At 32.1% G+C, this 24813-nt stretch overlaps 4 protein-coding genes and 1 long non-coding RNA gene across 6 annotated transcripts; 1 reads left to right on the top strand and 4 right to left on the bottom strand.

Moving 5' to 3' along the window:
- Positions 1–2563: 2563 nt before the first annotated feature.
- Positions 2564–5214, bottom strand: LOC114280526 (pathogenesis-related genes transcriptional activator PTI6). The gene has a single exon (XM_028222909.2). It carries the CDS (start codon positions 3589–3591, stop codon positions 2806–2808), a length of 786 nt encoding a protein of 261 aa, XP_028078710.2. The 5' UTR covers positions 3592–5214; the 3' UTR covers positions 2564–2805.
- Positions 5215–10694: 5480 nt separating this feature from the next.
- On the bottom strand, positions 10695–18753 carry LOC114280527 (ubiquitin-conjugating enzyme E2-17 kDa). Of its 2 annotated transcripts, none has more exons than XM_028222911.2 (5): positions 18451–18753; positions 18071–18196; positions 17830–17957; positions 17155–17259; positions 10695–11098 (listed from the first exon to the last, which is right to left on the bottom strand). In XM_028222911.2, exons 2-5 carry the CDS (start codon positions 18138–18140, stop codon positions 10955–10957), a joined length of 447 nt encoding a protein of 148 aa, XP_028078712.1. In that variant the 5' UTR covers positions 18141–18196; positions 18451–18753; the 3' UTR covers positions 10695–10954. The 2 variants fall into 2 exon arrangements, with proteins under 2 accessions (XP_028078712.1, XP_028078713.1); XM_028222912.2 differs by having other exon boundaries at positions 18071–18353; positions 18451–18591.
- LOC145807568 (uncharacterized) lies at positions 13839–16191 on the top strand. Its single transcript, XR_014350781.1, has 2 exons — positions 13839–14974; positions 15471–16191. It is a non-coding gene; the product is annotated as an uncharacterized LOC145807568 (long non-coding RNA).
- A 1635-nt stretch (positions 18754–20388) lies between the features above and the next one.
- LOC114280483 (uncharacterized) lies at positions 20389–22755 on the bottom strand. Its single transcript, XM_028222862.2, has 4 exons — positions 22530–22755; positions 21462–22301; positions 21242–21393; positions 20389–21156 (listed from the first exon to the last, which is right to left on the bottom strand). Exons 1-4 carry the CDS (start codon positions 22753–22755, stop codon positions 20389–20391), a joined length of 1986 nt encoding a protein of 661 aa, XP_028078663.2.
- Positions 22756–22860: 105 nt separating this feature from the next.
- On the bottom strand, positions 22861–23445 carry LOC145806996 (uncharacterized). Its single transcript, XM_082904887.1, has one exon. The coding sequence runs from the start codon at positions 23443–23445 to the stop codon at positions 22861–22863; it is 585 nt and encodes a 194-aa protein (XP_082761013.1).
- Between the last annotated feature and the right edge of the window lie 1368 nt (positions 23446–24813).

Here is a 24813-nt window from a genome sequence, read left to right as displayed (position 1 = left end):
CTACTCCCTAAATTTTATTTAAAATATGAGTTATTTATTATAATTTAAAAAATTATATTTCACCTACTTAAGTTTTTAATTACGTAATAAATATTTTATTTTATTAATAAATTATCAATTCATATAATAGTTTTTAAGAAAAATTATTCATAAATCTTATTTGGAAAAATGTCAGTCTATTTAGTCCTACATATTTTTTTTTATAAACCAATTAGTTCTTTTTATTTGTGGTATGTATTATTGATTTGATTTAGTAATATTAAAATTTACTTGTTTGCCCCTATTTGAGATTTGGTTTTGATATTTTTTTGGGATTTAGATGTACGTGGGTAAGGTATGGTTTAACATTCTTATTCTTTTAGGAATTTTGTAGAGTGATTGTGAGGATTGTTGATGTTACCTACTTGCTGTTACATTATTGATGTTATCCTCCCACTGACCCCCAACAATACTAACATTTCAAGAGATCCAAACAATCATAACAACATTAAATAAAAATAATGAGTCGATTACATTATATACATGCACAACATCACATTTGTAATCACTAATAACCCTCACACTTGCTAAAATAATAACATTACACGAGACCCAACCAATCATACAAACATTAACTAAAACACCATGTGTCTATCACATTACGTACATGCACAACATCACATTTGGTGTCACTGGTAACCCTTAAAACCGCAATTTTAATAACATCACCTAAAACCCCACATTATGCACCATTTAAATAACATCTCATTTCGAGCATCGACCTTGATGTCGTATTGTTCCACAAACAACCAAAGTAACATCGAAGACACTCATACTTGTTGTCATCACACCAATACACGACCAACGCTGTCATTGACGGATTGATGTGAAATCATGGATGTCATGTCGACAACATTAATCGCATTTCTAAATGTCTTAGTGCCCACGCCGCTTCACCTCTGTAAATTTGCTAAAGGGGTTTTTGAATTTTCTAGAGTTTTGAAAGGGTTCTATAATGTTATTTGGAGAATAGAAAATGTTAGGTTCAACATTGCCAAATCCAGTGTCCAACTCACACAAAACGAGGATCAACACTGCAACATCGACAAGAAAACATTGAAGTTCCAATTTGTGAGCTTCCGTTTTGTTCGCAGTGGAGGGAAAAGGAAAAAATTGCTATAGTATACTTTTGGGGGTTTTGATAATTACAATATCACCTAAACACTCAATTTACCTCTCCAAAGAGCCAACCCACGCATTACATTCGTGAGCTTAAGTGTAAATAACATTGACTTAGTATTTTTCAGTTTACAAAATAAATTGCAAGATTATATGGTTCAAACTATCTAAACTTGAGATTTATTAGTGTTTTTTTCCCTAACTTTTTAATGATATTATAAATATATTTTAATTGACTATTTATGTAATTTTGTTGTTGTGTAAGAGAGTAGTTAATAATTTCATTCTCTGTTAATTTTGTTAAATAAAATATTCTAATAAAGAAATATTTGTAATTCCTAAAATTACAAGAAGCAATGTGTATTTATAAATTGTTCAAATTATAAATAACAAACAAGAAAATTCATGCATAAAATTATATACAAAAAATAATTTGTAATTAAAGTTAAACTCTTATATAATAGTATCAATATTTTAAATAAATTTGAATCATATATTAAAGTAATTTTTTAAGAGTGATTTTATAATTTTCCTCACTCAAACCATTGGTTAGAAAATTTGATAAAATTAAATTGGGAGAACATGAAAAAAAGTGCGAAAAAAGATAAAATTGAAAATTGATAGAACACTTTTTAATAAGGGTGAATAGTAGATATACTGATTCGCTCAAATTGATCGAACCAAACCGATCCGTCGCATTTTGAACGAATGCGTGATGACGAACAGACGGTTGCGGATTGATTTTTCCAAATCCGTCTAATTTTGGACGGATGACGGATTTAAGATTCCCTTGGCCGCAACCGAATAGCCAAACCGTGAGAACTCTAGTAATTTGTAAAATTTTGTGTTTTCAATTTGTTTAGATATTCTATTTGTGTTTTCAATTTAAAAAAATAAATGTATTATTTATCTATATTTTTTAGTTTTTAAATCTAACTTTGAAAATAATAAATAAAAAAATGATATATACTAGTTTATTTTTGTTTTCAAAAATAGATATAGATGTAACAATACAAAAGCATACAATCTCCATTCATGATTTTAGTGATTTAAATTATTTTTATATTTTTAAAACCACATATTGTAATACTTTATGTGGATGAGACATATAGTGATTGTAATATTCTAAAATTTCAAATTTTCTTTTTTAGATGAAGTATGTAGTGATTGTAATATTTTTTTAAATCATTAACTGTAATACTTTTTTTTTTTTTGAAGAAGTGCATAAGTTGAATTATGTTGAAAATTTATAAAATTTTAAACCGCCAAACCGATTCACATCCATCCGCCAAATCCACATCTGCCGAATTGACGGACAGATGCGGATTAATTTTCTCCATTCTATCGATCTGACAGATGAATGACGAATTAAAAATTCCGTAGTCACAACGGACCCACGCCCACATTTTCTCTCCAAGAAGCAATACACAACAAATATATTAATAATAATTACCAATAAACAAATACATTCTACATCAATATCCCACTCTCACATTAGACAAAATCGGCTCACTTACAAATTCTATACAACACTCACTTCGAAATATCTTAAGAATGATTACTTTTAAATTACTAACAGCCCCTGTATGTTCTCAAAATTACCACTCAGCTCCAAAACCATATCGTGACTTGAAATCGTGCAATGGATTAGCAAACGACCCCATCAACGAGGAAATCGTCAACGTTAAACTTATCGCCGAGGAAGTCATCCCCGACGAAATCGTCCGATAACGCGAAATCGGGCAGACTTAACGGGATGTCCGTGTCGAATCCGAATCCGAATCCGAACCCGAACCCGAAAACGTCGACGTCACCATAACTGAAGTCATCGAACGGCGTGAACTCCTCGTGACGGAGTACTGACGTGGGGGACGAGGCTGCTGCTACCTTAAGCAACCCTTCGCCGTCCGTTTTAACGTCCACCGCCGTCTCCGTTACAGGCTCCTTGGGGAAGTTCGTAACGGCGTCAGGACCCTTCAACGTGACGGCAGCTCGGTCGTACACCGTGGCGGCTTCCTCAGGCGTATCAAAAGTCCCGAGCCAGACCCGCTTTCTCCGGGCCGGGTCTCGGATCTCCGCGGCCCAACGCCCCCACGGCCTCTGGCGGACGCCGCGGAACTTTTTCCGGCGAGTGACGTCAGATTCCGGCGACCGTATAGTCCTGTGGCTTCGCTTCTTACTGCTTGGATTGGCTACTGATTTAGGCGATTGCTTGAAATTGATCTCTCTGATATGTCTCTTCACTCTCTTCACGACCTGTGGTTCGTCGTCACTGGAAGAGTCAGTGGCGTCGGCGTCGGTCAGTATGATTCTCACGACTTTTGGCCGGAAAACTGGAGACGAAACGCCGGAAGTCGTGGAGATGTGACCGTGGATGGACCTAGTCTCTGTAACAACATGCTCTGAGAATTTCGTGATCGAGCGAGTAGACATGTTGGAGGTGAAGGACGAGACCTTCCCTCCTGGGACTGAAGCTAGATGTAGAGGAGTGGAGATCGGAAGGAATCTGATGGATTGTCAGGCAAAAAAAAGCATGCGAAAGTGGAAACCCAGAAAAATTCTTGTGTTTAGAGGGAAATGATTAACAGGGAGCGTAGAGAGAGAAACTCTAGACCACTCAGATCAGAGAAGAAATTCTTAGAGAGAGAAGGAGGGAGTAAGGAGCAGAGAGTGGAGAAAGTGGTATAATAATATATGTAGTAGTTGGAATGGTAAAGGCTGTGGCAGATGAGAGGGAGGAATTTGGCGGGAAACCTTTTAGTAGTAGTACAGTAGGGGGAGAGAGAGAGAAATGGAATGATACATATATATGGTGGTGGTGGGGTGGGAGAAGAAGAGGAAAGAAATGAAATGAAGAAGGGGGTGAGAGAGTGTAATGAAAGTGTGTATTTATAGTGCACGGGTTTGGACATGAGAATTTAAATGAGACAACACAGAGGTGTAGTGCAGTGTAGTATAGTCATAGTGTAGTGTGTGTGGGCTTGAATTCTTTTGAATTGTATTTAGTTAGAAAATTTAAAGAAAAATTTAAAAATAAAATATATAAAATAAAATTAAAAAATATATATTATTTATTTATATCTTTTTAAATTATATTTAAAAAATATATATATATATATATATAATTTAATTTCATTTTCGTCTTCATGCCTCGGGCGTGACGGAGTGGAAAAGTAAAGAGGGATGTCACTCTACAGCTGGCCTCGTTGACGTGTCAATATGATATTTTTTTTTTTTTTGTGGAGGGGAGGGGAGGGGAGGGGAGAATTACCCCAAGTGGTAATAAAAAAATTATTTACAAGTTGTAATTTTTGGAAAGCCTCACATTACATGAATACTAATTTCCTCATTTTCCCCCCTTAAATTTAACAAGAAAAATGATATAAAGTCCTTTTTCTAAATTTATTTTTTAAATTTAATGATATATAACTGATATAATTAATTAATAATTAAAAAAATATATGGCATGAGTTTTTTTTACTATTTTAGTCAAAAAAATAAAACATATTAAAAAGTTAATAAGATAAAATGTCACATTCATATTATAATCATTTTATTTTTTTCTCATAAAAATTTTAAAAAATCAAAAAATTCATCATAAAGGAGATTTTTTTATCCGTGCACTAAAATAGTCAAAAATTAAAAAAATTAATCCACATCCCAAAAGGCCAAGTAATATCACGCATTTAACCATCGGTTTTTTATTTTTTATTTTTTATTGTAATGTATAGTTATCCTAGTTTCATTAACAAAGCATTATGGCTTCATTTGGAAAGAACGGTTGGGTTGGGTTTAGAACCATTTTAGTCACAAAAAGATAAAATAAATTTTTTAATTTAATAAGACAAAATAACATATCCAACTCATAATCATTACATTATTTCTCTCATAAAAATTCAAAAAAACTAAAAAAAAATTCTCAAATGAAACTCCAAAAGAAATTTTTTAATTTCATACTAAGGTATAGTTTGGGAAGTTGGTTTTAGTGGGTTAGGGGCTAAAATAGTCACAAAAAATAAAATAGACTATTTTAGCCACAAAAAACAAAACGTCAAATCCAACTCATAATCATTACACTCATTTTTCACAAAAAAAATCAAAAAATCAAAAAATTCTTTCCAAATCAAACTTTTTAATGTCAGACTAAAATAATTAAAAAATTAAAAAATCAACCAACTTTTTAAACAGAGACTAAAATAATTAAAAAATTAAAGGGTCAATCCACTCCCCCAAACCAACTATCCTAAAAATGGGGTTGACTTGTAATGAGCAGGCTTTGTACTGTGCATGCCGTTAACCTCCCGCTAATGATAATAGAGCCTCATCCACGTCGTCAAGTTGAACATTGGACCAATCAAGACTCAATCATGCAAATACAAATTCAGATACACAAAATCCAGGACAAATCTAATCACACAAAATAATTTTAAAAATATATATAAACAGCAATATTACAAATTTATCTTTATCAATTCATAGTTTATTTAGAAAAATAAATAAATTAATAGCTCATATTTATTACATATGTACATTTTATTTTTTATTAATTTAATTTTTGCCATACAAACATATTCAGAGTAAATTCGAGATTCATAAAAGTAAATTCTTAATATTTTTCATATATAAATATTAGACAGTGAGACCTTTCTAACAAATTAATTGAGCTAGTTGACTGGGTCACTCCTTAACACTTTTATATTGGAGATTATGGAATCAATTCTTACTAAATATAAAAAATTGATAATTTTTTCAAGTTTTGTTGTGTTATTTATTTATTTTCTATTATAAGACTCATGTTTTGTTATTTTTTCTCTGACTATTGTATGCCTTTGTTAGGCTTTATATATCTATTGAACTCAATTGAACTAAAAAAAAATACGTTTGTGGACATCAATCGTTCTAGATGACATGTTTACTATTGGGAATAAATTTTATTTTCATTTCATTTCATTTTATATCGCCCACTTTTCATCGTATTTTTTATTCTAATCAAATAGATTCTAAAAAACTCTTGATAAGCCTCCAAAACTATATCTATTAATATTTTGTATTCTACTCTACCCTCATTTTTCAACTGAATCTGTTTTCTTTTTGATGAAGAATATTTTTATACTATCCTTAATAGTTTTAATGGTTTAATGAAATATAAGCCTTTGTATTTTAAAAACTTTTAAGGATTATTAGGCCTCGTTTGGAAACATGATATTTTAGTCATTTTTTAATTTTTTGGTTAAAATATGAGGTAAAAAAACTAGTATGCTTGAAATGACTTTTTGATTATTTACGAAAAAATGTGCAAAAAGTAAAAAGAACATAAAATCTTTGACTTTTTTGTATAGGTTATATGCTTTTTGATTTTTGTAATAACTTTTTGACTTTTAAGCAAAAACACTCGCATACCAAACGAGGCCTCAGTCCTATTATTAATGAATGCACCAATTAGTGTACTAACTAGTATACCAATTGATGATATGACATAATTTAAAATTTTTTTTGATATTTGTGCATAATGAGTGATAGTTAATATACTAATTGGTTATATGTAGCACAAACGATTATTAATATGTGGCCCAAAAAACTTTTAAGATTTATTAATATGTTATTATTATAGTTCAAAGCACACATTTCACAAAAGAGGATAGTTTCATAGTTCCACCATTACATATAACAGTGCACTCACCAAAAAATAATAATACTAATAATGCAAGATGACAAAATAATTTAGATGACTTTTAATTTATGTTTATGAAAAAAGTTGAGTAATGTGAAGGGGTGGTTTAATGAACTATTTTGAAAAGATAATTAAAAGTTATCTTTAAATTTTTAACTTATTTTGAGTTATATCGTCTCTTACATTTTTTACACGATTTTTTAAAAAAAAGTCAGCTTTTAACTATATTTCCAAAACAATCCTTAAATAAACCTTTGTATATTGAAAACTTCTAAGATTTATTAAAATATTGTCCTATTATTAATATGTGGCCCAAAAACTTTTAAGATTTGTTAATATGTTATTATTATAGTTCTGAACACAAATTTCACAAAAGAGGATAGTCATAGTTCCACCATTACATATAATAATGCAAGAAGATGAAATAATTTAGATGACTTCTATGTTTATGAAAAAAGCAAGGTAATGCAAAGGGGGTTGAAAAGTAAAGGGGTAGTTGGATTGGTTATTTGGCTTGAAGAAGAAGCAAAGAAAATAGACCCCATTTGGAATTGGGCGGCCACGTGAGCAATTATTTAACTCAGAAACTAGATATGTACACTCATCTTTGCTTGTCAACTAATTGATAATTATATTATTAACAACAAAGCATCATAAAGTTTCACATACATGTAAAGGTTTTATTTATTTATTTTATTTTTTATTTTAAACACACTAATGTATTATTAAAAGTGTTTTTTTTTAATTTAATTTTTGATAGAAAAAAAAAACAAAAAGATGTTTAGTATATTTATGTGTTAAAAAGTTACTTTGAAAATAAAGTAAAATAAATAGCAGGCAAAAAATGATGGCTGAAAGTAATTTTAAATAATTAGAGATAGTAATCGGAGGTGATTGTCCACCGTCACAAAGTAATTGTTGCCAATAGATGCTGACTAAAGATGATTTTTTAGTTACTGTGAAATTTTTGTGGAAACCCTCCATTGAGGAAATGATTGTAAGTTATTATATGTGAATTATTGAAAAGTGTCTTCCCACAAAAATAATGACAATTGTTGTTTTTAAGTTTGTTTGGGTTGTCCTTCGATTTGATTAATCCATTCTAGAAAGGAAAAATTAAATAAATTATAATTATTTTTTTTCTTTCTCATTTGACATGCAATAATAAAATTTAAATATTTCGTCCTCAAAAAAATAAATAAATAAATAAAATTAAAATTTGAAACAAAACCTATAAAAACTTGTGCGCCATTACTCTTCCAGATAACTGGACTTAGAACACCATCTACTATGGGATTCATGGAGCCCAATACAAGGAGCCCCATAATAACTAATCAAGCCATAGAATTCGAGAACTTGAATTATATGCGTCCGTTACACATTAAATTAAAAATTAAAATGTAAAAAAAAAAACTGTGCCTCTGTATTAATGGCAAAAACAAATGTTTTTACATAATTTTTTAGACATAGACTTCGTTTAGAAAGTGGATTAATTTTTTGATTTTTTAAGTTTCGTTTGGGAATAAGTTATTTTAATAATTTTTTGATTAAAATATGAAGTAAAAAAGATTAGTATGTTTAGAATGAGTTTTTAATTTTTTACGAAAAGATATGTAAAAAAAAAAAGAAAAAAAAAGAATCCTTAACTTATTGATATTGGTTATAGGCTTTTTAATTTTTTTAATAATTTTTTGACTTTTAAGCTAAAACAGCTACATGCCAAATAAGGCCTTAGTTTAGGTTAAAAAACCTTGTTTGGATTAGGTTTTTTGATTTTTTTGACTTTTGTAAAAAAAAATAAAATTATAGTTTGTATGTGACATTTTGACTTGCTGTGGAAAGTTTATTAAAAGTTGACTTTTTGATTTTTTTTTAAAAAAACGTGAAAAAAATAGAGAGATAATGCCACTCAAAATAGGTTAAAAGTAAAAAAGTAACTCTTTTGGGAAGAGCTAAAAAAGTCAAAAATCAGTTTTTAACTAATGTTAGGTTACATCTTCTTACATTTTTTTTTTAATTTTATATTTAAAAAAAAAAAACTAAAAAACCTACTTTTAACCATCTTTTCAAAATAAGTCTTTTTACAATCTTCTTAAAAAAAAAAAAAAAAAACCTTTATCTTATTAATTTTTTAATTTATTTTTTTCTTTTTATGATTATTTTTACCTTTTAACCTCCCAGCATTGCATAAGTCAATTTTTTGATTGTTTATTTATTGGAAAGTAAAGCCAGTAGACTTCCAATTCCAATAAGCTTGGCTTTAATTGAAACAATTCACCTACGTACCACTAATTCATAAAGGCAACATTCCACTCCTTTTCTTTCTTTTTTTGTTCCAAAAAAAAAAAAAAAATTAGAAATATAGTTAAGATTGAGGGACTACTTATTACAACTTTTAAAAGTGATTATAACTTATTTTAATTTGAGAGTCTATATCAGACTATTTGATACAACTTTTACTTATAGTTTATTAAATAGAAATAACTTACATAAGTTGAAAAAAAAAAATTATTTAAAAACTGAAATAAATATACTTTTAACAATTTTTCACTGAAAAAAAATTCCACCAAACAGGACCTGTGTTTGTATCTATTATGTCCTCAACCATCCACAAAATCCAGTTTGTGCTTATCCCTTTGCACAATGAAATCATGTTATGATGGATATGCCTAGAGAGAGAAGAAGAGTTTTTGTCCCTCAATCTAGTTTTGGGACCCTGGCAATCCCAGGTGTTCCCACCAAAGCCAAAGATGTTCCCTCGTCCAAATATGGGTTCCACCCCCAACACAAAATTATTATAAAAAAAAAAAAATAATAATAATAATAATAATAATAAAGAAAAAAAGAAACCCAATTCCACCACTGCACCTGAACCAAATCTCTCTATCAAAAGTCGATATTTTTCCTCATAAATTATCATTGATGGAGCTGATATTTTTGACATGCTATACACATGGCAACAACACAAAAAAATGCAAGAAATATCTTAACTTCTTGATTATCACATCTGAGTCAGTAACAGTCACTATCTTCTATACTTATGTTTCTCCCAGCCTCAAAAATCTCATTCCATGATTTTGAATTATTTTGAAACAAGGAGACAAATATGAAAACAGATAAGCCTTAGCCTCAATAATGAGTTGGGAGAAAAGGCAAGAGATTAAAAAAAAAACAAACAAACTAGAAAGGGATACTCAATAACAATGCTACAAATGCACACACTTTTTACACATAAGACTCACTCCAAGTCTTGTGAATATATTAATATTTTGTTTATTTGTAAAAGCATTGATGTCCCTAACATTTTCGCTTTATATACAGGAATTATTAATTGGTACAAGGACGGCAAGGCAAGGAACACAGAAAGGCATAACAAGCACACAAAGGGGCTCTGATTGGTACATATAAACTAAAAACACTCATTCCCTTGGTTTTCAACAATAAGCTTTTTTTTTAGTTTATATAACTTTTCGCAAAACTGCACCACCCGTTTTGACATAGATTTCCAAAATTAAAAAAAGGAAAAGCTAGAAACAGCCCATAAACAGGGTCAAAATCTGAAATTGTGAAGCAATTCCTGATCATACTTTATCAGACACAAGTCAATATTCACAAAATTTCTCAGCCATAGAATGTGCTGTTATTGACTTACCTCTAAACATATTTCCATGGGTTAACAGAGAATGCACCCTGCAGAGAGATGTCGTGACAGAATATTTTGGCAAAAACCCTTCTCAATATGTCAAAAAAGGTAAAATATGCCAAGAACGCTTGTGTTATTATGCTATTGCACAACAATTGAATCAGATGAATCAATATTTTCAAGGATAGAAAGTATTTATAACATTATCACAAAATATATGAATTGATAAGAGAATAAGCAAAAAGCAAATCATTCACTAGAAAACAAAGCATCAAATAATACATTACAATTTCTTTTTCCCCTTCCAAAGCCTTAGAATTGATATTCACAAAGTTAGAGATCCAACTTTCTTGCCAAGCTTGAGTCTAAGAAAGATAAACAAACAAAGTTCCTTACCAACACTCTTATTCTTTTCACCCAAGGACATCGGAAAAGTACGGAGTAACATTTTTTTCAGAAGAGCCACGGGGGTTCTTTTGCCATCATCCCATGGCATACTTCTGCGTCCAGCTGCGAGCAGTGGCCTCATATTTAGCCCTGTCAGTCTTGTACATGTGAGCTATTTCTGGCACAAGAGGATCATCAGGGTTTGGGTCTGTCAGCAGAGAACAGATGGACAGCAGGACCTGACAAAAAAATGTTAATCGCATTTTAAAACTGAACTCCCAAAACTTTATAGATGTTACTCACAATTTTAAGAAATTAAGATTAAGATTGCATTGAAGCCAAATCCATTAAATCTCTATGGGAGAATTTTAGGTTACGTTTGGTAGAGTTTTAGAATTATAATTTGAGAATAGAGTCGTATTTGTGAGTTTTGGAATTATGATTTGAGTGTGAAAAATTCGTTTTGTTATGAGTTTTGAAAAAAGTTTTGAATTGAATGATGTGACATATGATATTTGATTAAAAAATTTACAACTCATAACCAAACACACAACCCAAAATTCTATTCAAAACTCATAAAAAAAAATTAAAAAATTCCAAAAATATTTTTTATTTAAAATATAAAAATAAAAAGTGCAAAAAAAAAAAAAAAAACAAACAAACAAACAAAAAAAACCTGAACACTGTTCCGAACGTTCGGATGGATGACCAGGTAGACATGTTTTGAAAAATGGGTGTGGAATCAATTTTTGAAAACTGTAAACAAGCACCGTATTGAAACCTAAGGGTGGAATCATACTTTGAAAGCCTAACCAAACACAGCCTTAGTTTTTCTTCATATCAAACTCTAGAGAATTTGTTATTGCAATTTTATGTTGCTTCCACTTACACTCGATCAACACTCCTTTCACTTCCCTCTCACATATATACACATCAACAACAAAAGTAGTACATTCATTAGTCAATGCATTTATCTATCAAACTTATAATTACTATAATGCAAATTGAGAGCATGGCATTCTTCATTAACAATCGCCATAGCAAGCTATGTTACATGGAATCTTCCAAATATATTAAGTAAATATGTCGAACACTAAACACTTCGGTAAAAGTATGAGTTGAGTCCAACATGTGTAATGGGCCATCATGTAGAAATGCTCCATGTTACATGGATTCTTCCAAATAAAATAAGAGTATATTAGCACCATTAACTTACCTACACCCGAAATCTGCACTCTAGTATGTGTAGCAAAGGTAGCAGACAATAAAATTTAGAAACTCATGCCAATCATTAGTGGTGAATATCTGACACGGTGGTGACAGGTATAAGCCACATGGATGTGGAACCATGTACCTAAAAGGTTAAAGGGCATTCAGTATCTCATTACATAAATTGGGTAGTATAGGATCCTGCTAGTGTTTCTCATCTTTTTCTTATTTGGCAAACTGGGGTGATGATTTGACCTTGGAAGTGAATGGCATCCCACCACCAAGTAATGTGTTGTCATTTCCATTGTCTAGTAATATGGTGTAATTTAGTTGGGATGCAGTATTTGTTCAAAATAAATTTTCTTCTTTCAACAGAGTCCATATAATGAATTACAAATATATAAGATTAGTAGCCAGAAAGTTGATAATACTCTTAAAAATAAAAGTTTTTTCAATGAAAGTGTTATTCATTCCACTGAAAGATTGAAAACTAGGACAGCCTTTATTCTAGGAACTATCTTTTTCTATTCCTAGAACCTTCATATCCCCTATTACCTTCTTCCACTCTTCGGTATTTTAGCCGCAGGGCAAACATCAAGACAGTGCATGAAATCCCCACAAATAGATTAAAAAAACACTCAAATCAGGCTCCTTGAAGGAGAGCGTCAACATTATGCAGATAATTCTCAACTTTCACCAATTAATAGCAACAATTGTCTTGTGAAGCCAATAAAAAGAAAAAGGTTTGACACTATATTTCCTCTTAGACACCTGAATATTATGACGGGTTTTCCACCATCGTTTTGGGAGCCATGGTCCCAGGCTCCCCCAACCCAATATGGTCCTCCATTACATTAGCTCCTTAGCAATATCATAATAAATCACTCACATCTACCTCCTTTCTTTTCTTTTGTGCTTTTCTTATTTCCTTCACTTGAAACAAAGTCAATACAGGATTCTTCATTTGCTTATATATATAAAAAAAAAATAAAAAAAATAAAAGAATAAAAAATTCCACATTTCCACTATGCAGACTTTTATGTGTTTGCTTTTTATTCATTCCTTGTTATTCGTAAGTTTAAAAAGGTTTACTCAAGTATATTATTAACTTTGTTCTTTGTATAATGAGATTAAGCATCATGGGGATTATACTTCATAAACTAATTAGGGACAATTTAAAAAAAAAAAAAAAAACCATGGTTTGAGCCTTTTAACAAAATAAACTATGAGTTTTCAATTTTGTCAATTTAAACCCTAATATTTTAATTTGTTTTCAATCTAAACCATTCATCAATTTTCGTTAAGTCAAACCAATCAAAAAGGAGTATTTTAGTCATTAAACTCAATAACTGCACATCCCTTCAAATTTGATACTTCTAACACACAATGCTATTGTTCTAATATTTTTTTGTTCTCACTCAAAATGTACTCAATGTTACACGTATTTCATTCAGTATACTATGCTGGAAAGTCCCACAATCCTCAGTAAATAGCAAAATAACCACAAAAAAGTGACAACTCAAAAGTCGTCATTATCTGACAAAAGTTACGATAGTTAATCGACATCATTTAAATATTACATCAAATATCAGCAAACTTATTGCTCATTTAAAATTTCAATTTACAACAATTTATTCCCCCACACCTACTCCCTAAGTAATCTAATCTGTCCACCTAAGTAGACAAATGCCTCTCTAACTCACCAATTGATGAGTTGAGGCCGAAATCAGGTCAAATCCTTGAATTCAATTGGTCAAATTTATGGATTATTAACCAATTTACTTTTGATGAATTATTTTTTGCAACGTGTGCAACTCATGAGTAATGAGGCATACCCTACCATCCTTTACAACCCTAGCAACTAGCATATGCTCTTGCAAAATCCAGCCATAAATGTCGAAAAGTTGTAAGCTAGAAGACTCAATTTCACCCACATGATGAAAGCTAATGACTGCCCTTTATTGTAATTATAATTGAATTTTTTATATATTCATACTACATCTATATTATATGCAGCAGATGTAGTTAATTTACATAAAATAAATGCATGAAGTACTTAAAAACCACATAAACAATTGTATATACCTGTATATTTATAGACCTGCATATAGAGATGTACACAATCTGGGAATTTTCCCACTCTCAAGATGTTTTCACAATGAAGTCATGCTCTCACTCCACATTCCACAAATGAATTATTACGTCTATTATTAGAATCGTACGATTCAATTTGATTCAATGAGTAATCAATACAAACAGGTTGTGTGAATCACAAATAGCTATGAATTGGTGAACTGAATCGGTGAATTGTGAATCACTAAAATCGATATTTGGCATTCTTTTTTGCTTTTTTATTGTTGAAAAATGGTTCACAAAACATTTTAAAGGTTTTTAGGATTACTATATCCTATCTTTTGACTTTCTTTCTATTTACTCTCAAATACTCAAACTTTAGCCCAAAAAAATGAACTTTCTCTCTCTACAATATTCTAAATCTGAATTCGAATCGTGAATCAAAATGATATCGTACCAAATCGCGAATCAAATCGAATCGTGAATCGTAAAAATTCGGTCACCTTTTTTAAATTATATAGAAAAATATATCTACACACTTAGATATTAAATATATCTAATAAATATGAAATATTTAGAAATTGTTTGGGATGTGCTATATAAGTGCACTTTTTGACTTTTTGGCTAAAAAAGTAGAGGAAAAAAAAATGTATGTTTGGGATACTTTTTGACTATTTATGAAAAGATGTGTAATAAAATATTGTAATAAAATCAAGAAAAATGTTTGGGACTCCCACAAAAGAGGACCCCCACAAAAGAGAACCCCCATGAACCCCCACTGATGTATTGACCATTGATGTGTTTGAAATTTTTTTGGGAGTTGTGTCTGATAGGTGGTGTTTGGTGTAGCTGTTAAAACAGATTATAGATTATAGCTTAACAGATTATAGATTATGACTTTAATCAGAAGCGGTTAATCTGTTTGGTATAGCTGTTGGATTATAGATTTAAGTTGCTGAGTAGTGTTTGTTAAATAAGCTGTGAAGTAGCTTTTTCAATTAATTTTTATTTTTTATTATTCACTATTTGTCTACATTTTTCATAAAAAATAATAATAATATTTAATAGTCCATTTGAGTCTTTTTCTATTTTTAAAAAAATAAAAAATAAAAAAATCTAAGAGTATAACCGTGAATTAACATGTCCACAGCAGAAGCTGATAATCAGAAGCAAGGGGTGAGCAACTTCTCAGAATCAGCTTTTTTGACTTAAAATAAGTTGTTAGAATCAGAAGCTGTTTGAAATAAGTTTAACCAAACAGTCCAAAATAACTTTTTAAAAGCCAGAAGCCATAAGTTGGCTTAAAAAAGCTGCACCAAACACCCCCAGTGACATGAATGGTTCAGATCATTTTGGGGGTTGTGTTTTGTGGGGGTCTCTATCATTGTAAAATCAAAATGACCATTCTACCATTGTTGACTTTTTGACTTTTGGATAGTTGAATATTTTGCCCTCTAAGCTTCCCCCACAAGCATCCCCCAAATAGTATGGACTTTTTGACTTTTTTAATAATTTTTTGATTTTTTAACTTTTGTAGGTTATGCCAAACCAAACCCTAAACTTAAATCAATGAAAATATTGTTTTAAATAATGTTTACGTGGTCTAGATAAGAAGTTAACACGGGTTCCCATATTTACTACTTCACATTTTTCCTTTTAGATACTATTCCTTATCAACCATTCTTAATAAAGAAAGCAAATAAAGACAAACTTTTAATTTTCAAGTAACAATAACTCAACAACAATATTTTTTAACTTTTTACAAGGTTAAAAAACCAAAATCTTTAATTTTTTTCTAAAATCTCACTTGATGCCTTCAAAAAATTCATTTTGTAAATGCAAGTACTTAGATAAAATTGAATATGTAAGCCTAGAATATTGTAGAGGTAGAAAGTTCATTTTTTTTCCGCTAAGATTTCAGTATTTGAGAGTGAATAGGAAGAGTAAATAGAGAGGAAGAAAGTCAAAAGATGACATATAGTAATCTTAAAGACCTTCAAAAGGTTGTGTGAACCATTTTCCAACAATAAAAAAAAAAAGAAAAAAAAAAGCCAAACATTGATTTTAACAACTCATGATTCACCGATTCATAACTATTTGCGATTTACACAACTTGTTCATATTGATTACGCACTAAATTGAATCGAATCGTACGATTCTAATAACAGAGGTGAGTATAGTGGTCCAACAAGGTAATAGTGACTTCAACAGAGACAGTAAAGCAGGCAGCTTGGTCAGCTACTGATAGTGGTGAAACTCTACTTTTGTACTTCATTTTCGTATTCGATTTCCCTTCCTTTAAATATATCATTTTTCTTTCTAGTCAATATTTCTTTTATTGTCTGACTTGAAATATCATCCCAAGATCCAAACTCAGCCCTAGATCCCTTGAAGGACCTTAACAGAAGACACCTTGGGAAAGTTAACCTAAAATAATAAAATAAAAACCACTTTCTCCCCAGTATAGTCCCCCTCCAAGATTACAGAAGACAAACAGCCGTATCAGCCTGAACATACTAAGAAGCATGACCCAAAGATCTCTAGCCAGCATACACCGAATAGAAAGGCGATAAACCAATTCCTCATTTTGCATATACATACAACACCAACTAACATGAATCTGTTGCCTCCTAATCAAATTATCAATGGTGACGACTTCACCATGAGCCACTATCCACACACACACACAAAAAAAAAAAAAAAACTTACACAGCGCTGTTTCACAGCTGAAACCTTTCAAGAAAGAAAAAAGAATCAGTACAACCCACCAAGGCTATTACTTTCGTCAATGACATGTTAGTATGACATTAGACCTGTGAACAAATATACGTTGTATTCACACAAGTCATGTGCTAACATCAAACCTCAACTCTAGGCATGCTGTTATTTCAACCTATAATTTACAATCACACACTGGCTAACAAAGTTCATGTTATTCATGATACAACAAAATTATGAAGGCAGAACATACGTGAAGATTGATTCAAAATAAGGGAAAGGTGATAGATCAAACCTTTGATATGGTTAATGCTGGACTCCATTGTTCTTTCAGAATGTCGAGACAAATGCTTCCATTGCTATTAATGTTTGGGTGGAAGACCTTAGTCCTGAATGCTACCTGCATTATTAACTCAGTCCGCCTTCTCAGATCTCGAGAGCATTTCAAATTGATAGATCCTCTTCTGTTTTTTTGGTTTTTTCTGATAAGTAAATAAATGTATGATCATAACTACTTAATAATAGCATTTTACGACCCATGGTACCATACATACTCCACACAAAGGAATACCACATCTCATAGGGTTTCTTTTTGCATTGGCACTCAAAGTTAGAGTCTTTCTATTGTCACAAAACTGATATCATCTTTTGTTCCTATTTCACTACTGGAAGCAATACGTTAGGCTTCTAGCAAATGACAAACTCGATGGCCAAAATGTTGAAAATCATAAATAAATAAAAAAGGCGACAATTTTAATTTCAAAACTTTTGTGCCTAGTAGGTATTATCACTACAACATTGGCTACTTGATCTGTTGCTTCTTAACCAATAGTAACGGACGAGGTATTTTCCATTAGCAAAACCAAGATGACAAAGTGTAATCTAATTAAAGTCATGAAAGAGTGAAGTCATCAATAATAAAAATAAAATTTTAAAAACAAAAACCTACACCGTATAATAAAAATTCTACCTTTGGGGGCTTGAAAGGATAATCAGGAGGAAAATGGATAGAAACCAGAAAAACGCCTCCTGCATAAGGGCTATCGGTAGGTCCCATAATTGTTGCTTGCCAATGAAACATATCTTCGGCAACAGGACCTGTATTAGGGGGGGAAAAAAAGGTCAATACACTAGCATAATTCATAAATTACCTTCTAAATCGATTGAATAATTAACAAAACATAACCAAAATCAACAGAGAGAAAACATACCAGCACTGCATGATGTAGGAGGGTCCTTCTGCAAATCCTTGAGCTCCTTCAAAATTCGTTTCGATGCCATCAACACAACAACACACACCTAAGACTTCAAATCAAAGGCGTGACCTATATAACTCACTGAAATACCCACACAAGTAGCAGATCGTGAATAAATTACCTTCTCAAAGACCTAATTGCCCCCACACAAACACACCGACAACAATCAATCCGATCACTACCAGAAACCCTAACTCCAAAATTGAAGATCCGGGAATTTCTTCACGGAACAATTGACCTAAACTTCATACATATATATATATATCCAAACAAAATCACAAATCTATATCTGTATATATATATACGTATGCAGACTTGGATAGAGAAGAGAGTACCTGGATGGGGGGAGAAAGGGGAGGGACTTCGAAGCGAATGATTGAAATGAGAGAGAGAGAGAGAGAGAGAGAACCAATCCTGAGGAAGCAAGTAATATAATTGACAGCCCGAAGGCTGCTTCTAGAATTTTCGTCAAAGTTGCGTACAATTAACGGCAATCAAACTTTATTCGTTGCCCCGCCCCGACACTACCTGTTCGGGCCAAGTTCGGGTCTTTCTTAGGGTCTGTTTGGCAATAGCAATTTTTAATTTTTTAATTTTATTTTTTTAAATCCTTATAGTCGGAACTCCCCCTCGTTTATAAAGGATAACCTTTCCTCGATCCTTTAAAAAAGAATGCACTCAAAATAAGAAAAAATAATAAAATATAATTTTTTTTTTGAAGTTTTGACATATAAATTGGGCTGCGATTTAGGTACTACCTAAATAAATTATTTATTGACTTTTTTATCACATTATTTATCTATTTTTTATATATATTTTCGTAATAAATTAAAAAATTAAAAAATAAGTTATATTCAAACCACTTCGAGAGTGTTTATGTGAGTTAGGGATGACAATCTGAAACGGACTTGACAGGGATCCCTGATCCCGATTCCGATTTAAGCGATTTTTCTCTGAAAAATACCCCCGACGAGGAGAAGACGGTATTTGAAAATCAATCTCCGATCTGTTTTGGGGATGAGGACGGTGATCATTGTTTAAACCTCGACCCCATCCTCGAATTTCCCCGACGTAAAATTACTTTTATACCTCGTGTATTATATTTATATATCTATTTAGCTGTATTATATTTTTTATTAGTGTATGCCCGTGCCTAAAGGTACGGTGTAAATAATATTGAGATTAAAATGTAGTTGTAATTTGGTAATTTGTACGTATCATATTAAAATTTGTAGAGTTTGTAGCACCTGATAAAAGTTCAAGTCAGCACTCCTACCATTAGTTTGTGGCTAACACCTAATACATTGGTGAGTGTCATAGTACCCCGAACCACAAATATCTGATTGAAATAATATAATACACAGAACATAAATACCATAACCTCGCAAATAGTAGTTTTTAGAAATTGTTTACAAATTAAGATATGGAAATCTAATATTTTGAAATAATTTTCCAATCAAGATCCGGAAAGCATTGAAAACTAAATGCATCATATCATGAAGAAAAAATCAACTCTATGCCATAGCATCCCAACAGTAAATGGTAAAAAAAATAATTCCTGCAACTCATCTGGTTTGTCAAATTAATGTGAAAATCATCAATTATATTAACTATAGAATACAAATTGTTGCTTTACAAAATAGTCAAATTAAGAAGATTTTAAAGTCATCTAATAGCCATCAAGTATTGCTACTATCAATACTTGAAAGAAAATGTATAGTAAGAAGAGTAAATTGAATAAGAAAAATTATAAATAGGTGATAACTTTACAAAATATTTAAAAACTCATTTATTTGTAATTTTCTCAATAAAATAAGAAGATGAGTAAAGAGAGCTCATATAACAGTTTGGTGCAAATCTCCATCATCCTATGAAAATAAAAGAGAACATAATTTTATACAAAAAGGGGAAAAAAAATGTATACAAAGTAGTGACAATTGACATGTCCAAAGTAGTGACAACTTACATGTCCAAAGTAATAAATCAACTTACATGTCCAAAGTAATAACTCAATTGTAAAAGATCAAGTTAGCACTCTTAAATCAAACTTAGCTATACTGGAAATGCAAAAACATAGGAGAATAAAAGGCTTCACAAAAATATTTGAAATGCAACAAAGTCCACATAGGTGGAAAGCTTTACAAAAAGTGGGTCATAGTTATTGTCTGCTTTACAAAATGTATATACTTTACAAAAATATGTGTTTGATAATGTCTTTAAATTTGTTCTTTCCCACAATTCTTATGAACGCCTCATCAATTTCCGAAAGGTCTTCATAACAAAACTTCAGGGTAAACAATATTTGTAGTGGAATCTAGCTCATCATTGGGGAGAAGGATACTTATACGATCGAAAGATGTGCATCTGGATAATGCCACGTATAGTTGCCCATCACTAAAAACAGGTGTACACAAATCAATCCCAACAAATTTCACAGATTGTCCTTGAGATTTGTTAATGGTCAAAGCGTATGCCAATGGAACTGGAAATTGACGTCTTGTCATTCGGAAAGGCATTTCTGCAGAAGACGGAGTCAATGATATCCTTGGTATAAATGCCAAATTGCCAAACTTCTTTCCAGTTAAGATTCGAGCTTCAATTATGCGAGTGTCGCACCTTGATACCGTCAATCTTGTGCTATTACATAGTTCATCTTTTGGTGCAATGTTTCTTAATAACATTATAGGACAACCCACTTTCAACTCTACCTTAAAAGCAGGTAGCCCAGGAGGATCCAATGAGTTTAAAAACTCATTAGGATATCTGTTTGTAATGGAAGGATCAATTTCATCATCTTCAGCCATCTTATCTGCAGCAAGATACGTATATGTATTCCCTGGAAAAATATTCAACGCAGCAATATTGATAACACTGACATCATCATTTCGTGTAGAAAGAATTGTACGTTTCGTTAAGAATGATGGGGTTGATGTATTTGCCACATCCAATTGTAGATAAACTGCTGAGAGTAATTCCTTTAGATCTTGGCATTTGTGTATTGTTGATGGAATTTTAATGATTTCTTGCGGATTGGTTCCAACCTAATAAAAAAAATAAAAAAAAATAAAAAAATGGTGTAATCAAAGTATCCTCAAATGGTATAATCAAAGTTCGAATGAGTATTACCTCCGTCAAGAATTTTGCAAAAATAGCATTTCCAAGGTTTGCATGATTCAAGCGCATATTCAAATCTAAAGATAAAACATGTAGATCGTTCCACAAAACAGACTGTCTCAATGATGCATTCACAATTTGCTCACGAACTCCTTTGATTATAACTGGTAAGATTTGTCGAAAGTCTCCACCAAGAACAACAGTGATACCCCAAATGGCTTTTCATACTCACAAATATCTCGAAGTGTGCGATCAACCGCCTCAACACAATGTCTATGTTGCATAGGAACTTTATCCCAAATTATAAGTTTTGTTTCTCTAAACAATTCAGCCTGTAATGATTGCTTGCTAAACCCACAAACTGAATTTTCCAAGACATCCAATGGAATAAAAAATGTTGAATGTGCAGTGCGACCTCTTACTAATAGCAATGATGAAATTCCAGATGAAGCCACGGTAACAACAATATGGCCAAGGCTGTGACATTTTAATGCAATCGTATTGTACAAAAATGTTTTCCCCGTTTCGGCACCGCTATTCAAAAAGAAAATAGTCCCTTTACTTTCAAAGACTGAAGAAGTAATTGCGTTATAAACAGTTTGTTGTCCATTATTGAGGTGATCAATAGTAATTTGCACATCTGTCTGTTGTGCCTCATTATGTAGTTGTTGATGTTCGAATATCAATCGGTTACCAACTGTTGCACTCCAATTTGCTGTAGGTTGTGGCATGGGCGGGAAGTCAATTAAACTCTTTCCTGATTCTTGAAGCATTTGATTCAAAAGATACAAACCATAATCTTCAATTTGAGCCTTAGTTGGGTTAGAAATGGCAAACAATGTATGAAGTTTATGTGCAAGATCATCACAGATATGCATTGAAAATTGATTCCATAACGCATGTGGTTGTAGTGGAAAACATTGGGTCAGAATAACACAAAACAATCTCCTCAATTGATATCCGATTTTCATAACTGTAGCCTCTTTCAGGCATTGTATCCATTCTTCATCATCTTTTAAGAGTCCTCTTGCAACAAGTGTTGATTTAAATGTCTCATGGAAAACATTGTTAACTGTACGTAAACATTGAAACGATCTTGCTCATTTGACAACAGTTAACAACAAACGCAGATAAAATCTTTCACCACAGTTAGGGCTAGCAAAGTACATTCTACCAATTGTATATCCATGTTCTCTTGGTTTCCATCTATGTTCTAACTTGAGCCAAACAAAATGTTGCGAAAATTCTTGGTAAATGAATTAGCATTCATTTTCATTGGAAGCACAATAATCAAAAAAACCAGTAAGAGTCGATTTTTGTTGCATAGCTCTAGAAAGAATCATTTCCAATGAGTCATTAGGATTGAAAAAAACACGATGCATTCCAGGTAGATGAAGTGCCAAGCGAACAACTGTTGGCATCTTTGCATGCAAATGATGACCGAATATTCTCCAAGCAGCTTCTGGTTGTCCAATATACCTCGCATCAAGATATTGTTGGATCTCATTAATCAATCCCAAAACCATTGTTGTGCGATCATAGCCCTTGTAAATATACTTATGTATATACTTAAAACATCTCACTCTAGCACAAACTTCTACATTTATATGACAGTTGAACCGTTTAGAAAGTTATGCATTGTATGGTACCACATCCCTGTTATCAACTTCCTGTCCTCTCACAGTATATACTTGACCACTATTGCGACGACGATAGATTGAATATCCATCTTGGTCCATAGTTGTTGATTCTTCAAAGGCGCGAGGGTATTTCTTAGTACATCTACCATTTTCCATACATAGTACTTGGGGATTTCGAGCACCACGTGGTCTATGTACCATGCAACACTTGACAGTTTCAAAAAGTGTAGAATCATCTTTTGGATCTGGAAATTCTGCACAAACTAATTTGTCTACTTGAGCACATGTTCGAATTTTGTCTGGACCTTTAAGAAAGAGAAGCGCATGCATATGTGGTAGGCCTCGTTTTTGGAATTCAATTGTAAAAACATGTGCAACTTTATTACCGAACATTTTGTTTGTCTCTATCTCCTTCATCAAACACTTTCTTTTTAGCTCAAAAACACGGGCAATCAAATCCGGACAATCAGTAGCTTTTTGGTGTGGTAATAATGCTGAAGTAATTTCTGGCCAATTGGGATTTGCAGTCATGGTGAGAAAAATATCTGGGTGCTGGTTGTATCGTGTGATAGCCATTGAATCTTGAAAGATTTCAAACATATGTCTAGGACTAGCAGTAAATGAAGATGGCAAAATAAACCTTTGACCAATTTGATTAGGTCGCAAGTCATCTGGATCAATATCACTTAAATCTTGGTAAAGTTCAGCCCAAATTTTTTTTTTGATTAAGCTTGTAGTACGTTAACCGATTTTGCTCAGTTGCAGCCCAAGCATCTACCAAAAACTCTTGGAATAGTTTTCCACCTCTCAAAATTGTTGAATGCTTTGTAGGCCGCTCAAATAAACGATAACTATAAAAATCCATTTGAGTAAGTCGATCAGTTAAAGGGCGATCATGTTTAACGTCCCACAATTTCAACTCAGGTTCCCATCCGAGCTCACCATACGGGAATAATAAAACATAATGCAATGACAAATACGCTGGGTGACATTTATTAATTTGCATCAGTTCATTATCTCCCTATAGATGTAAAACAACATCTCTCATTCCAGTAACCTCAGTTCCATCACCTGGTATTACAATTGCAATCTCATCAGCAGTTGGTAGGTTATACCGTCGTCAGTCTGTTGCTGAACTGTAGTGAAGATAAGCAGGTAGATTTTGTCCAGTGAAGGCTAATTGATTCAAAATTGCATGAGCCTGGCGAAATTTGTCTACAAATGCATTAACTTGCAATAAACTATCGTGAATAGTTTTGAGAACATCCCTTTGTAAGTGAGGATTTCTACGATTTCGAACTTCTAAAGCTGAATCAAGATCATAAATGTACAACTGAGCATAAGTCGCATCCTGACCTGGCTGTGGTAGAAGTGATCCTGTTCGATGTCGCAATTCCCCATGGATAATAAATGGTTTAGGACCGCTTCCACTTAATACTCTTGGATCCAATGTAGCACCAAGACTTGTAAAAGCATTGGCTGCATTGTATACATGAGTATAACGTCGAAACGATCTTGCTTGATCATCATCCTCATCATATGATGCTTGAAGCGGTGGAGGGGGTGTCATAAGCAGAGGTAGCCTAGTCTTTCCTTTTAAACAACAAGTTCCAAATAAGGGATACTTTCGAGATGATTGTGCTAATTTTTTGTCCATCCAATGTAAGGCTGAACAATAAGGACATAACACATCCATCTTGCCGAGAGAATGACGACATGAATTCATGTGTGATTGAGTATTAATCGCAGTACTTATAGTCATATCTTCTAATTCATCATCTGTACATAGATCATCTTGAAGAAATGTGACTGTAGAATTAGGCCTACAAATATTTTTTGTGCATAAATTAAAATTTATACACATGTAAAAGTAAGAGTATTATTTAAAGAATTAAACATGTTTTACCAATTCCGAGCTAAAGATATACTTTCCATGGAGAACGA

Source organism: Camellia sinensis, chromosome 14 (genome assembly GCF_055761805.1).
Source record: "Camellia sinensis isolate YWXY chromosome 14, ASM5576180v1, whole genome shotgun sequence".
NCBI lineage: Eukaryota > Viridiplantae > Streptophyta > Magnoliopsida > Ericales > Theaceae > Camellia > Camellia sinensis.
Note: the sequence above shows the minus strand (reverse complement) of the source record. Positions and strands in the feature narration are given on the sequence as shown.

Bases quoted from the DNA above. Each gene is read 5' to 3' on its own strand.
- LOC114280483 (XM_028222862.2), bottom strand. From the start codon at position 22,755: ATGGTTTTGGGATTGATTAATGAGATCCAACAATATCTTGATGCGAGG. The intron at 22,302-22,529 runs GTTTTTTTGATT...GTTTACGTACAG, and splicing joins ACAAAAATCGACTCTTACTG to TTAACAATGTTTTCCATGAG. The intron at 21,157-21,241 runs GTAATACTCATT...TTTTTTTATTAG, and splicing joins TTGCAAAATTCTTGACGGAG to GTTGGAACCAATCCGCAAGA.
- LOC145806996 (XM_082904887.1), bottom strand. From the start codon at position 23,445: ATGGCTATCACACGATACAACCAGCACCCAGATATTTTTCTCACCATG.
- LOC114280526 (XM_028222909.2), bottom strand. From the start codon at position 3,591: ATGTCTACTCGCTCGATCACGAAATTCTCAGAGCATGTTGTTACAGAG.
- LOC114280527 (XM_028222911.2), bottom strand. From the start codon at position 18,140: ATGGCATCGAAACGAATTTTGAAGGAGCTCAAGGATTTGCAGAAGGAC. The intron at 17,958-18,070 runs GTATGTTTTCTC...CCCCTAATACAG, and splicing joins TCCTACATCATGCAGTGCTG to GTCCTGTTGCCGAAGATATG. The intron at 11,099-17,154 runs GTTTGATCTATC...TTTTTTTGTCAG, and splicing joins CAGCATTAACCATATCAAAG to GTCCTGCTGTCCATCTGTTC.